The sequence below is a fragment of the Pogona vitticeps genome, chromosome 2 (genome assembly GCF_051106095.1).
Source record: "Pogona vitticeps strain Pit_001003342236 chromosome 2, PviZW2.1, whole genome shotgun sequence".
Lineage (NCBI taxonomy): Eukaryota > Metazoa > Chordata > Lepidosauria > Squamata > Agamidae > Pogona > Pogona vitticeps.
The window spans coordinates 1,254,766-1,270,290 of NC_135784.1; the positions used below are offsets into that span (position 1 = coordinate 1,254,766).

Consider the following 15,525-nt stretch of genomic DNA (forward strand, 5'->3'; position numbering starts at 1 on the left):
CTTTTTCTTTCTTTTTTTTCCATTTTTTTTTACTTTAAATACACATATCCGTACATAGACATATATAGAAAAGTTTCTGGTTTAAATTGTTTTTCTTGCTTAGACATTTGTTTAATCCATGTATACATTTTGACCCAATATTTCTTTGTAGTATCACATGTCCACCATGTGTGGTAATAGGTTCCGTCTTGGTTTTTACATTTCCAGCACTTATTCGAAATATTGGCAGAAATTTTTGCAAGTCTGGATGGAGGGAGATGCCATCTATAAAACATTTTATACAAATTTTCCTTATGTGTTTAGTCGTTTAGTCGTGTCCGACTCTTCGTGACCCCATGGACCAGAGCACGCCAGGCCCTCCTGTTTTCTACTGCCTCCCGGAGTTGTGTCAGGTTCATGTTGGTTGCTTCGCAGACACTGTCCAGCCATCTCATCCTCGGTCGTCCCCTTCTCCTCTTGCCATCACACCTTCCTAACATCAAGGTTTTTTCCAAGGACTCTTTTCTTCTCATGAGATGGCCAAAGTACTGGAGCCTCAGCTTCAGGATCTGTCCTTCAAGTGAGCATTCAGGGTTGATTTCCTTTAGAACTGATCGGTTTGTTCTCCTTGCAGTCCAGGGGATTCTCAAGAGCCTCCTCCAGCACCACAATTCAAAGGCATCAATTCTTCGGCGGTCTGCTTTCTTTATGGTCCAGCTCTCACTTCCATACATCAAGACAGGAAAAACCATAGCTTTGACTATTCGGACTTTTGTTGGCAAGGTGATGTCTCTGCTTTTCAAGATGCTGTCAAGATTTGTCATCGCTTTCCTCCCAAGAAGAAGGCGCCTTTTAATTTCAGGGCTGCTGTCTCCATCTGCAGTGATCATGGAGCCCAGGAAGATAAAATTTGACACTGCCTCCATATCTTCCCCTTCTATTTCCCAGGAGGTGATGGGACCAGTGGCCATGATCTTAGTTTTTTTGATGTTGAGTTTCAGACCGTTTTTTGCACTCTCCTCTTTCACTCTCATTACAAGGTTCTTTAATTCCTCCTCACTTTCTGCCATCAGAGTGGTATCATCTGCATATCGGAGGTTGTTGATATTTCTTCCGGCAATCTTAATTCCGGCTTGGGTTTCTTCCAGTCCAGCCTTCCGCATGATGTATTCTGCATATAAGTTAAATAAGCTGGGGGACAATATACAGCCTTGCCGTACTCCTTTCCCAATTTTGAACCACTCAGTTGTTCCATGACCAGTTCTAACTGTTGCTTCCTGTCCCACATATAGGTTTCTCAGGAGACAGATAAAGTGGTCAGGCACTCCCATTTCTTTAAGAACTTGCCATAGTTTGCTGTGGTCCACACAGTCAAAGGCTTTCGCATAGTCAATGAAGCAGAAGTAGATATTTTTCTGGAACTCTCTGGCTTTCTCCATAATCCAGCGCAAGTTAGCAATTTGGTCTCGAGTTCCTCTGCCTCTTCGGAATCCAGCTTGTATTTCTGGGAGTTCTCGGTCCACATACTGCTGAAGCCTACCTTGGAGGATTTTGAGCATAACCTTGCTAGCATGCGAAATGAGTGCAATTGTACGGTAGTTGGAGCATTCTTTGGCACTGCCTTTCTTTGGGATTGGGATGTAGACTGATCTTTTCCAATCCTCTGGCCACTGTTGAGTTTTCCAAACTTGCTGGCATATTGAATGTAGCACCTTAACAGCATCATCTTTCAAGATTTTAAATAGTTCAACTGGAATGCCATCACCTCCACTGGCCTTGTTGTTAGCCAGGCTTTCTAAGGCCCACTTGACTTCGCTCTCCAGGATGTCTGGCTCAAGGTCAGCAACTACATTGTCTGGGTTGTCCAGGATATCCAAATCTTTCTGATATAATTCCTCTGTGTATTCTTGCCACCTCGTCTTGACGTCTTCTGCTTCTGTTAGGTCCTTCCCATTTTTGTCTTTTATCATGTTCATCTTTGCGCAAAATGTTCCTCTAATATGTCCAATTTTCCTGAACAGATCTCTGGTCTTTCCTTTTCTGTTATCTTCCTCTATTTCTTTGCATTGTTCATTTAAGAAGGCCCTCTTGTCTCTCCTTGCTATTCTTTGGAAGTCTGCATTCAAGTTTCTGTAACTTTCCCTATCTCCCTTGCATTTTGCTTCCCTTCTCCTCTCTGCTATTTCTAAGGCCTCGTTGGACAGCCACTTTGCTTTCTTGCATTTCCTTTTCTTTGGGATGGTTTTCGTTGCTGCCTCCTGGACAATGTTATGAGCCTCTATCCAACGTCCTTATACGACGTTGCTAATGTTAATTTAAGATTTTTAGTCCACATTTGTTGCCATTTCTCAAGTTCAATACTATATCCACAAAATTTTGACCATTTTACCATTGTTTCCTTAACCTCCTCATCTTGAGTGTCCCATTGCAATAAAAACTTATATGCTTTTTGAGTTTGTTCTTTTTCTGTAGTGAGTAATATTTTATCAAGTACTGTGTATTCGCTATAAAATCCTCCTGTTTTTTTTTATCCTGATTATAGATCAATTGCAGTTGTAGTTGGGGCCACCATGAAAAAGTTAGTCCTTCCTGTGAATTTCGTTGTATGGTATACTGTGTATATACTTACAATGACAATAAATTTTATTATTATTATTATTATTATTATTATTATTATTATTATTATTATTATTATTAATGAGCTTGTTATATGTCGACTGCAATAACTACCGTGGCATCTCTCTTCTTAGTGTGCTAGGGAAGCTGCTTGCTCGCGTTGTGCTGAAGAGGCTCCAGGTGCTTGCAGACAGAGTCTATCCAGAATCACAGTGTGGATTTCGAGCCAATAGATCCACCACTGACATGGTATTCTCCCTCAGACAGCTGCAGGAGAAATGCAGGGAACAACAACAGCCACTCTTAGTGGCCTTCATAGACCTTACAAAAGCATTTGATCTGGTTAGCAGGGATGGCCTTTTTAAAATACTTCCCAAGATTGGTTGTCCACCTCGTCTCCTCAACATCATCAGATCTTTCCATGAGGGAATGAAAGGCACTGTAGTTTTTGACGGCTCAACATCAGACCCCTTTGACATTCGAAGCGGAGTGAAACAGGGCTGTGTCCTCACGCCAACACTTTTTGGGATCTTTTTTGCTGTCACTGAAATGCATGCAGGACTTCCTCTTCGCAGATGATGCAGCCATTGTTGCCCACTCTGCCAAAGACCTCCAACAACTCATGAATCGTTTCAGCAAGGCCTGCCAAGACTTTGGACTAACAATCAGCCTGAAGAAAACACAAGTCATGGGCCAGGGCGTGGACTCACCTCCTTCTATTACCATCTCCACACAAGAATTGGAGGTTGTTCATGACTTTGTGTACCTCGGCTCAACCATCTCTGACACCCTCTCTCTAGATGTCGAGTTGGATAAACGCATTGGCAAAGCAGCTACCATGTTCTCTAGACTCACAAAGAGAGTATGGCTCAATAAGAAGCTGACGACACATACGAAGATCCAGGTCTATAGAGCATGTGTCCTAAGCACACTCCTGTACTGCAGTGAGTCCTGGACCCTTCGTGCATGGCAGGAGAGGAAGCTGAACACCTTCCATATGCGTTGCCTCCGACGGATTTTTGGTATCACCTGGCAGGACAAATTTCCAAACAGTGTAGTCCTAGAACGAGCTGGAATTTTCAGCATGAATACATTCTTGAAGCAGCGACGTCTACGTTGGCTCGGGCATGTCATGAGAATGGCTGATGGTCGGATTCCAAAGGATCTCCTGTATGGAGAATTAGTGCAGGGAAATCGCCCCAGAGGGAGACCACAACTGCGATACAAGGACATCTGCAAGCGAGATCTGAAGGCCTTAGGAATAGACCTCAACAGATGGGAAAACCTGACATCTGACCGTTCAGCCTGGAGGCAGGCACTGCATCATGGCCTCTCCCAATTTGAAGAGACCCTTGCCCAGCAGGCCGAGGCAAAGAGGAAGTCACAAAAGCAGCAAAAGCAGGGAGCCGGACAGGGGACAGATTGGATTTGTCTTCAGTGTGGAAGGGACTGTCACTCTCGAATTGGCCTTCTCAGCCACACTAGACGCTGTTCCAAGTTCTCCATACAGAGCACGACACCATAGTCTCTTGAGACTGAAGGATGCCTATCTCTATATGTCGTTATTTTCTCGAATTTCAATAGGTTTGGGTGCGTGAATGCTTCCATCGGTGAGATCCACCTAGGAGTTTTCATATATATTTTACATTTAATTTTTTCCCAGACTTTTAGTAGAGAATTTCTTATTATATTTCTCTCGAAGTATTTATGAGTTTTTGCTTTCCCATACCATAAGAAGGCATGCCAGCCTGCCTGAAGTTCATGTCCTTCTAAATATAGTATTCTTTTGTTTTTTAATTTTATCCTTAATCCAATTCAGAGCACTCGCTTGGTAATATAAATTCCAATTTGGTAGGCCAAATCCCCCTCTTTCTTTTGCATCTTGTAACAGTTTAAGTTTAATTCTGGGCTTCTTCCTTTGCCATATAAATTTTGTAACTAAAGTATTTAGCTCTTGAAAAAATTTCTGCTCTAATTTAATTGATAGATTTTGAAAGAGAAAAATTACTTTTGGGAGGATGTTCATTTTGATTGTTGCAATTTTACCTAGAAAGGATAATTGTAATTTCTCCCATCTCGTCAGCTCTTGTTTTATATGTTCCAGGAGTTTCCCATAATTGTCTTCCTTTAATGAGGACCCTCTAGCAGTCAAATTTATTCCTAAATATTTTACTTTCTTGGCTATTTGAATTCCTGTCTTGGATGTAAGTTGAGTCTTTTGTTCCTGAGTTAGATTTTTGGTTAGGAATGTTGTTTTTTCTTGGTTTATTTCTAGTCCAGCTACATGGCCGTATTCCTTTATTTGCTGAAGTAAATTTGGGGCTGTTTCCACTGGATTTTCCAGAATAAAGACCAAATCATCCGCAAATGCTTGGAGTTTGTATGTTTCATCTTTAATCTTTGTTTCTTGTATTTCTTCATTTTTTCTTACTTCTCTATTCAGTATTTACAATGAAAGAATAGAGAGTAGAGGAGACAGTAGGCACCCTTGTCGTGTACCTTTAGTGATTTCAATTTTGTCTGTTCCTTCTCCATTTACGATTATTTTTGCTATTTGCCTTGTATAAATTGCTTTTATCATTTTTAGAAAATTTTGTCCAAGCCGCTATTCCGCCTTCTGCCACTAGAGGGGGATATTTTTTCTTTTTTCCCTTAGGTTCAGGAAACGAGGAGGAAGGCAGGAAACAGTTTGAGAAGCACTTTAGAAATCTTTTTTTTTCAACGAAGCCAATTTTAAATCATGTTTTAAAGCATGTTGTGCTGATTTTTTCAGCACAAAGACACACAGGCAGGCTTTTTAGCTGCTGAGCAAGCCTCCCCAAGCCTCTTCAGAGCCAGCCGATCAGCTGATAGGCGGGGAGAGGAGGGTGCAGGAGGGGGGGGAGTAAGCACAAAATGGCTGCCAGGCTACCTTCTGGTGTGGGCTTTTAGCTGTATCCTGCTCTTTTTCCTGCAAAAGCCTTTGACTGTGTGGACCACAGCAAACTATGGCAAGTCCTTAAAGAAATGGGCGTGCCTGACCACCTTATCCATCTCCTGAGAAACCTATATGTGGGACAGGAAGCAACAGTTAGAACTGGATATGGAACAACTGATTGGTTCAAAATTGGGAAAGGAGTATGACAAGGCTGTATATTGTCTCCCTGCTTATTTAACTTATATGCAGAGTACATCATGCGGAAGGCTGGACTGGAGGAATCCCAAGCTGGAATTAAGACTGCCGGAAGAAATATCAACAACCTCCGATATGCAGATGATACCACTCTGATGGCAGAAAGCGAGGAGGAACTAAAGAACCTTATAATGAGGATGAAAGAGGAGAGTGCAAAAAACGGTCTTAAACTCAAAATAAAAAAAACTAACATCATGGCCACTGGTCCCATCTCATCCTGGCAAATAGAAGGGGAAGATATGGAGGCAGTGACAGATTTTACCTTCTTGGGCTCCATAATCACTGCAGATGGAGACAGCAGCCACGAAATGGAGAAAGGACCCGACGGATTGGAATTGGATAGCTGTTAAGGTCGCTACTAACCTTTACCTGGCTAAGGTAAAGGCTGCCAGTCGAGCATACTTCGCTAACCGGATAAGTGAAGCCTCCAACCAGCAGGCGGAGTTATTCCGTATAGTACGCGACCTATCCGGAGTTGGTCTGAGCGACGGGCCTCCCTTTAGTTTTTCGCCAGACCAATTTGCAGCATTTTTTAAATCAAAAGTGGAGGCCATCCGCCGGGACCTCTCTCCTTTTTTGAACACAGTGAGTCGAGCAGAGATGTCCAGCGCTCCGTCTTGCCCGGTGATTTTTGATACCTTTAAGCCTGTTACGCCTGACACTGTGGCCAGGGTGCTTGATCGCTGCCGTGCCACCACCTCCTCCTTGGACCCTTGCCCGGCCTGGCTAATCAAATCAGCCAGGCCTTTAACAACGGAATGGGCCACGGTTATAATTAATGGGTCTTTCCTTGAGGGCAGATTTCCATCTGCCCTGAAGGATACACTCATTAGGCCCATTAGGAAGAAACCTAGTTTGGCGGCGGACGAAATTGGCAATTACAGGCCCGTCGCCAATGTTTCTTTCCTAAGCAAAGTGGTGGAGAGGGTGGTGGCCGATCAGCTGCAGGCACTCCTGGATGAAACAGATGCCCTGGATCCATTCCAGTCGGGCTTCAGGCCGCGCCACGGTACGGAGACGGCATTGGTCGCCCTGTGTGATGACCTATTGAGGGAGGCCGACAGGGGCAAAGTGTCTCTGTTGGTCCTCCTTGATATCTCAGCGGCCTTCGATACCATTGACCACGGTATCCTCCTGGGGAGGCTCTCCGAGTTGGGAATAGGCGGCCTGGCATTGTCCTGGCTCCGTTCCTTCTTGGAGGACCGTCCTCAGAGAGTTCAGCTTGGGGAGAGTGTCTCGGCCCCGTGGATCCTCAATTGTGGGGTTCCGCAGGGGTCGATTATCTCCCCAATGCTGTTTAACATCTATATGAGGCCGCTGGGCGAGGTCATCAGGGGGTGTGGAGCCAAGTGTCATCAATATGCTGATGACACCCAGCTCTATATCTCCTTTTTGCCAACCACAGGAGATGCCGTTCCGTCCCTTCAGCGCTGCCTGGAGACTGTACTGCAATGGATGCAGGAGAACGGGCTCAGGCTGAACCCGGACAAGACGGAGGTGCTGAGGGTGGGCGCCCCCGCAGCTCGGGATTTGGGAAACCCCCTCTCTTTTGGGGGGGTGACCCTGCCCGTCAGGGATGTGGTCCGCAGCTTGGGGATCCACCTGGACCCGGCGCTCACTATGGAGTCCCAGGTGGCGTCGGTGGTCCGTACCGCCTTTTTTCATCTTAGGCGGATAGCCCAGCTGCGACCCTACCTTGATGTGGGGGCTCTCACTACCTTGGTACATGCGCTTGTAATCTCCAGATTAGACCACTGTAATGCGCTCTACGTGGGGCTACCTTTGGGGTTGCTGCGGAAGCTACAGGTGGTGCAGAACGCGGCGGCCAGATTAATCAGCGGTGTGAAAAAATACCAACATATTTCACCCACTCTGGCCGCCTTGCACTGGCTGCCCATCCGCTTCCGCATCGACTTCAAAGTGTTGATGCTCACGTATAAAGCCCTAAACGGTTTAGGGCCTCGATACTTGGCGGAACGCCTTCTCCCGCCAAGATCTACCCGTGTCACTCGCTCGAGCCAGGAGGTGAGGTTGAGGAGCCTAACGCCGAGGGAGGCCCGGAAGGAGAAGACAAGAAATCGGGCCTTCTCGGCGGTGGCTCCTCGCCTCTGGAACAACTTACCTCCTGTGATCCGCAGGTCTCCCTCGCTGGGTGTCTTCAAGAAGCAATTAAAAACATGGTTGTTCCGGCAGGCCTTTCCATCATTCTCCTCTTGACCCCCCTCTTTGTTTTTGCTTTTGCTTTGTGTATTATATGATTTAATGTAGTGCCTTCTTTCTTTTTTAGAATTGTCTGTTTTCATTGTTTTATATTATTCTTATGGTTGTTAGCCGCCTAGAGTGGTCCGTGCGGACCAGATAGGCGGGATATAAATCAAATAAATAAATAAATAATAAATAAATAAATTAAAAGACGCCTTCTTCTTGGGAGGAAAGCGATGACAAACCTTGACAGCATCTTAAAAAGCAGAGATATCACCTTGCCAACAAAAGTCCAAATAGTCAAAGCTGTAGTGTTGTATGGAAGTGAGAGCTGGACCATAAAGAAAGCTGACCACCGAAGAATTGATGCCTTTGAATTGTGGTGCTGGAGGAGGCTCTTGAGAATCCCTTGCACTGCAAGGAGAACAAACCTATCAGTTCTAAAGGAAATCAACCCTGAGTGCTCACTGGAAGGACAGATCCTGAAGCTGAGGCTCCAGTACTTTGGCCCTCTCATGAGAAGAGAGGACTCCCTGGAAAAGACATTAATGTTGGGAAAGTGTGAAGGCAAGAGGAGAAAGGGACGACAGAGGATGAGATGGTTGGACAGTGTCACCGAAGCAACCAACATGAATCTGACACAACTCCGGGAGGCAGTGGAAGACAGGAGGGCCTGGCGTGCTCTGGTCCATGGGGTCACAAAGAGTCGGACACGACTAAACAAATAAATGAAACACTCTTTTTCCTGTTATTTGGGGGCTCCCAAGGCCTGGTAACTGACTTTCTATTATTTATTTATTTTTTACGTTTCTGACCCTTTTTTCCCCTCCAGAAGCTTGTAAGGGGAGGGAGGGGACACTTTATTCCTGTTTGTAACTCGAGGGAAGTTTTTATGTCGAGTCCTTATTTCCCCTATAGAGCAGGTTCGTAAGTTGAGTTGTTCGCAAGTAGGGTCGTTCGTAACTCGAGACCCCACTGTATTCTTTTCATGTGAAAACTATTAAGAGTAAGGACTCATACTGAAAACTTATAAAACAGGATTTTCTGAATCACCTGCCCCATTCCCTCCCTCTCCCTCCCTTGTTCTCTGCCTACCACCCATCACCACTTCCCTCCCCAACTTCCTCCCCCACCAAATGTAGTGAGGTGACCAAGCCTCCGGCTCCTACGACTGGGCTGTTCCACGTGGGTTACGCCAGGGAGGCAAAAAGCAATGCTCAGCAGGAAAGGAACCTCCCCACTCTCATGACCTGCCTTACTACACATGGATATAAAAGAATAAGCATGTTTGTTATTTCATAACCGGAAAGCCCTGAACTTCAAGGCAGTTTAAGGTCTTGACATGTTCCATGCATTTATGAGGCTTCTCACTTGGTGTGGGTCCTTTGATGGGAATGTAGATGGTCACTCCGACAGAAGCTCTTTCCACATTCCATGCATTTCTAGGGTTTCTCCCCAATATGAGTTGTTTGATGTTTGATGAGGTTACTGCGCCAACTGAAGCTTTTCCCACATTCCAGGCATTGATGTGCTTTCTCCCCAGTGTGGTTTCTTTTATGTCTACTCAAGTTACTGCTCCGACTGAAACTCTTTCCACATTCCATGCATGGAAAGGGTTTCTCCCCTGTGTGGATCCTTTGGTGTGCATATAGATCTCCACTCTGACAGAAGCTCTTCCCACATTCTAGGCATTTAAAGGGTTTCTCCCCGGTGTGAATCCTTTGATGTAAATTAAAATGGCCACTCTGATTGAAGCTCTTTCCACATTCCATGCACTTAAATGGTTTCTCCCCTGTATGGATTCTATGATGGCTTCTATATGATCCACTGTCCTTGAAACTCTTTCCACATTCCATGCATTTATATGGTTTCTCACCTGTGTGGATCCTTTGATGTGAACTGAGGCTACTGCTGACATTGAAGCTCTTCCCACATTCCTCACACGTAAATGGTTTCTCCCCTGTGTGTGTCCTTTGATGTAAACCAAGGTTACCTTTTTGACTAAAGCTCTTTCCACACTCCATGCATTTATATGGTTTCTCCCCTGTGTGTGTCCTTTGATGTAAACCAAGGTTACCTTTTTGACTAAAGCTCTTTCCACACTCCATGCATTTATATGGTTTCTCTCCTGTGTGTGTCCTTTGATGTTGAGCATATTGTCCACTCCCAGTGAAGCTCCTTCCACATTCTATGCACTGATACGGCTTCTTCCCTGTGTGAGTTCTTCTATGGGAAATGAGGGCACTGCTCCAATGGAAGCTCTTCCCACATTCCATGCAGGTAAACAGTTTTTCCCCTGTATGGATCCTTTGGTGTTTTGTACATGTTCCACTGTCAGCAAAACTCTTTCCACAATCCATGCATTTATATGGTTTCTCTCCTGTGTGAGTCCTTTGATGTCTACTCAGGTGGGGTCTCTGACTGAAGCTCTTCCCACATTCCTCACATGTGAAGGGTTTCTCTCCTGTGTGTGTCCTCTGATGTACTGGTAGGTTTCTACTCAATTTGAATCTCTTCCCACATTCAAGGCACGCATAGGGTTTCTCTGCTGTGTGTGTTTTTTGATGTATATCAAGGGTAGATTTTTGACTAAAGCACTTTCCACACTCCATGCATTTATACGGCTTCTCCCCTGTGTGGGTCCTTTGATGTATATGTAGGGATCTACTCAAACTGAATGTCTTCCCACATTCAAGGCACGCATAGGGTTTCTCTCCTGTGTGCGTCTTTTGATGTAAACCAAGGTTACCTTTTTGACTAAAGCACTTTCCACATTCCATGCATTTATATGGTTTCTCCCCTGTGTGGATCCTTCGATGTATATTAAGCTGAGTCGTCTGACTAAAGCTCTTTCCACATTCAACGCATTTATATGTTTTTCCCCCTGTGTGGGTCGGTTGATGAGATTGTAAATGTCCACTCTGAGTTAAGCTCTCCCCAGAAGCCGAACCTTTATATGGTTTCTCCGCTGCGTGGGTTTTTTGCATTTTCATACAAGGTCCACTCCACCCCACAGGACGTCTGCAGTGCCTTTTAGAGCTACACTTACAGGGGTTATTTCTTCACACACTGGGCTGCTTCCTTGACTCTTTCTTTGGTGATTCGGTTCTGGGGCTCAAGCACCTCATGGCTTCGAGAGTCACAGGATTCCTTCTTCTTGGCTTTTTTTGTCCCCCTGGATGTCCAAATTTCTCTTTTCGGATCAGCTGTTTCCAGACTGTTCTTATTCTCCTGTTCTTCACCTGAGAGAAAGGAAATAGAAAAATCTCACTCCTTGTTCATCACATAAGAGGAAGGTATCAGGCATAGTACCCTTTTTCATCTCCAAACTGAAAGGATTCCAGATTCATTCCCTTAAAAGTCAGCTAAAATTAATGGGGGAGGGGGACACGATGATGAGATCGGTGTTTAAAGGCTTGTGAGCTGAACATTTTGTACTGGGAGTGGCAAGTGAAAGGCACCCCATCCATTGCAATGCAGTTGAAAGGCTTGTTTTTTTATTTGCTAAAATGGACGGTCATTCTGGCGTGACATCTGGTGTTCTTGAAGACTATATGAGGATTTGGAGCACTTACCAGAATTTAATTTTGAGGATAGGTGAGCCAGAAAATTTTGCTGTGTTTTTCCCCTCCTTAATGTTTGTGCAAAACTTTCATTTCTGCTGTTAATAAAGGAGTTGGTGTATGTCTGGAAAATGACAACTGAAATACGATTGATTGATTGATTGATTGATTGATTGATTTTATTGTATTTTTACCCTGCCTATCTGATTTATTCAATTTCTATCCTGCTTCCATTTTTTTCACAGCACTACTCTAGACAGCCCCTTCATGGATTGCTGCCTTGTCGTGGCGAAGGGGCTTGAGTAACTCAGAGAAGCTATGGGCTATGCCATGCAGGGACACCCAAGACAGACAGGATATAGTAGAGAGTTCCAACTAAATGCAATCCACCCGGAGTAGGAACAGGCAATGCCACTCCAGCAGCTTTGCCAAGAACACCCCATGATCAGAAACAAAAGGATAAAGGAGTGCCTGAAGAACTTTGGATAGAGGCTCGTAACATTGTCCAGGAGGCAGCAACAAAAACCATCCCAAAGAAAAGGAAATGCAAGAAAGCAAAGTGGCTGTCCAATGAGGCCTTAGAAATAGCTGGAAGATGGGCCCCTCAGGTTGGAAGGAGTCCAACATGCTACTGAGGAAGAGCGGAGGACAAGTACAAGTAGCTCCAGAGCTAATGAAGTGTTTGGGCCAAAGCCAAAAGGACGCTCAGCTGTGGACATGCCTGGAAGTGAAAGGAAAGTCCGATGCTGCAAAGAAAAATACTGCATAGGAACCTGGAATGTAAGATCTATGAACCTTGGGAAGCTGGAGGTGGTCAAACAGGAGATGGCAAGAATAAACATTGACATCCTGGGCATCAGTGAACTAAAATGGACAGGAATGGGCGAATTCAGCTCAGATGATTATCATATCTACTACTGTGTGCAAGAATCCCGTAGAAGGAATGGAGTAGTCAACAAAAGAGTGGGAAAATCTGTAATGGGATACAATCTCAAAAATGATGGAATGATGTCAATATGAATCCAAGGCAGACCTTTCAACATCACAATAATCCAAGTTTATGCACCAACCAGCATTGCTGAGGAGACTGAAATTGAACAATTTTATGAAGATTTACAACACCTTCTAGAACTGACACCAAAGAAAGATGTTCTTCTCATTCTAGGGGACTGGAATGCTAAAGTAGGGAGCCAAGAGATAAAAGGAACAACAGGTAAGTTTGGCCTTGGAGTTCAGAATGAAGCAGGACAAAGGCTAACAGAGTTTTCTCAAGAGAATAAGCTGGTCATCACAAACACTCTTTTCCAACAACACAAGAGGCGATTCTACACATGGAAATCACCAGATGGGCAATATTGAAATCAGATTGATTATATTCTCTGCAGCCAAAGATGGAGAAGCTCTATACAGTCAGCAAAAACAAGACCTGGAGCTGACTGCAGCTCTGATCATCAGCTTCTCATAGCAAAATTCAAGCTTAGACTGAAGAGAGTAGGAAAAACCACTGGGCCACTCAGGTAACATCTAAACCAAATCCCCTATGAATACACAGTGGAAGTAAAGAACAGATTTAAGGAACTAGATTTGGTGGACAGAGTGCCTGAAGTTTAGTTCCAACTAAACGCAATCCACCCGGAGTAGGAACAGGCAATGCCACTCCAGTAGCTTTGCCAAGAACACCCCATGATCAGAAACAAAAGGATAAAGGAGTGCCTGAAGAACTTTGGATAGAGACTCGTAACATTGTCCAGGAGGCAGCAACAAAAACCATCCCAAAGAAAAGGAAATGCAAGAAAGCAAAGTGGCTGTCCAATGAGGCCTTAGAAATAGCAGAGAGGAGAAGGGAAGCAAAATGCAAGAGAGATGGGGAAAGTTACAGAAAGTTGAATGCAGACTTCCAAAGAATAGCAAGGAGAGACAAGAGGGCCTTCTTAAATGAACAATGCAAAGAAATAGAGGAAAATAACAGATAGTCAACAAACTAGAGGCCAGAGGCCAACCAATGGAGAGAGGCTTCTCTAGATTCAGGAGAATAGAGTTTTGGGGTACCAGAAGAAACGGTGAAAAGAAGATAAATTACTGGAGAAGATACAGGGCCTGAAAGACTTGGATGGGATCCAGTGTAAACTTTTTGAGAAGCGAGATGGAAAACCTAAAGAGAGAGAAGGGGGAAAATGCAGAAGGCAATTTCAGCTCTTTAAACCAACTTTAAAATTCGCCCATGTGGGGAAGTAAGTCATCAGGCTTGGTTTTAAAATTCAGGAGACGGAGAGAAATGACACTAGAAAAGACCATGAAGAATTTACTGGCAAGGAGAGAAACTTCACGAGATGCCCTAAGAACTATTAGATCTGTAAGACAGGTGGTCTCATCAGCAGAATTGGAGGAGAAGGGGCCTTCCAGAAGGGGGGGAGATCAAGAGGAAGATCTTGGAGGACTTGCTGTCACGGCTGGAGACCTTTATACCAGATGCGAATTGGGCAGAAGATACAGAAAGATAGAAACTAGGCCAAGTATAGTTGGGGCAATCTGTTGTTTGAGTTTTACGAAATGCTCAATATCACCATTTGGAGCCCTGCGTGCAAGGTCTAGTGTGGTTGCATGAAATGGGCATGATTCATAAGGATCAGGACCCTGCAGAGGAGAGGCAGGATCTGTTCCCGATCCACCCAGAGTGCAGGACACGCAAAAATGGGCTCAAGCTACAGGAAGCCAGATTTCAGCAATGGAACCCATGACCTCAAGAGGCGGTGAGCGCTCCGACCCTGGAGGCCTTCAAAAGGAATTTAGAAAAACCCCTGGGAGACCTCCTTGGATTTTGGATTCCTGCCTTGAGCAGGGGGTTGGACTTGATGGCCTCGGGGTGACCCTTCCAACTTCATTATTTATAGAGAATTAGAGGAGCAACCTCTTCCAGAATAGGAGTTAGAATAAATTCTGGATAATTTAAAGACGGGTGGGGGGGAATATTAATATCAAAGCTCAAAACCTTATTCAATCATATAATGGAAGGGGAAGAAATTCCCTCTTCTTGGAAACATTTGTTGATTAGACTAAATATTAAAACCTCATAAAGATGCTACTGATGCGGAACCTGATAGGCCTGTCTCTTTACAAAAAAGGTTCCCCTTCAATAGATAAATTAGATAAAGGAAGATCACAATGGATGGATCGGAAGGAGGACAATGGCAAATTTGACTAGAAAGGCACTGAATGTAGCCCATTTTGTATCTAAAAGTAAAATGAAAGGAGGAATAATAAATGCCATTTGATATTATTAAATGGTTTAATTTCATGGAGTGGGCAGTATTAAAGGAAGGACAGAAAATTTTTGATTTGGCATATGGTATATTTTTAGCCGCACCATTACCAGTGGCTTCTGGGCGGCGTACAACAATATTAAAACTTAAAAAAACATTAAAATAGACAATATAATATATCCTGTATTAAAACAATTCTTAAAACAATATTAATAAGTCCTGCTGCTCATGTGACCAGCTAGAGAATATAAGTAATAAAAATGCCAAAAGTGTTGGAGCCGAGCAGATCTCTATAGGGAGGGCATTCCAAAGTTAGGGGGCAATAGCCGAGAAGGCCCTATTTCGACATGCCACCCCCTCACCTCTTTCAGGGATGGCACCTTCAGAAGGGCCTCCTGTCCTGATCTTAGAGGGCGGGCAGGTTTATATGGAAGAAGGCGGTCCTTTAGGTAACCAGGTCCTAAGCCATTTAGGGCTTTATATGTCAGAGTAAGCCCTTTGAATTGGGCCCGAGCAGCAACCGGCAGCCAGTGTAAATTTTTCAGAACTGGCGTGATATGAGTCCGTGCGGCGGCACCACTTACCAGCCGTGCAGCCCGGTTCTGTGCCAGTTGCAGTTGTCGGACCGTCTTCAAAGGCTGCCCCACGTATAGCGCATTGCAGGAGTCCAGTCTGGTTCTTACCAGTGCATGAGTGACTGCTGCCAGGCTCCGCTCATCCAGGTAAGGGCGAA

At 44.5% G+C, this 15,525-nt stretch overlaps 2 protein-coding genes across 3 annotated transcripts in view; both read right to left on the reverse strand.

Annotated features, from left to right (window-relative positions):
- The window catches only part of LOC144587237 (uncharacterized), a 139,690-nt gene that overhangs the window by 37,166 nt on the left and 86,999 nt on the right, over positions 1-15,525 (reverse strand). The gene's annotated exons all lie outside the window — the stretch shown is intronic.
- Positions 8,659-15,525, reverse strand: part of LOC144587072 (uncharacterized) — a 78,683-nt gene continuing 71,816 nt past the window's right edge. The window contains 1 exon segment of the mRNA XM_078386421.1: positions 8,659-11,029. Coding sequence (XP_078242547.1) covers positions 9,337-11,029 — 1,693 coding nt within the window. The 3' untranslated portion in view covers positions 8,659-9,336.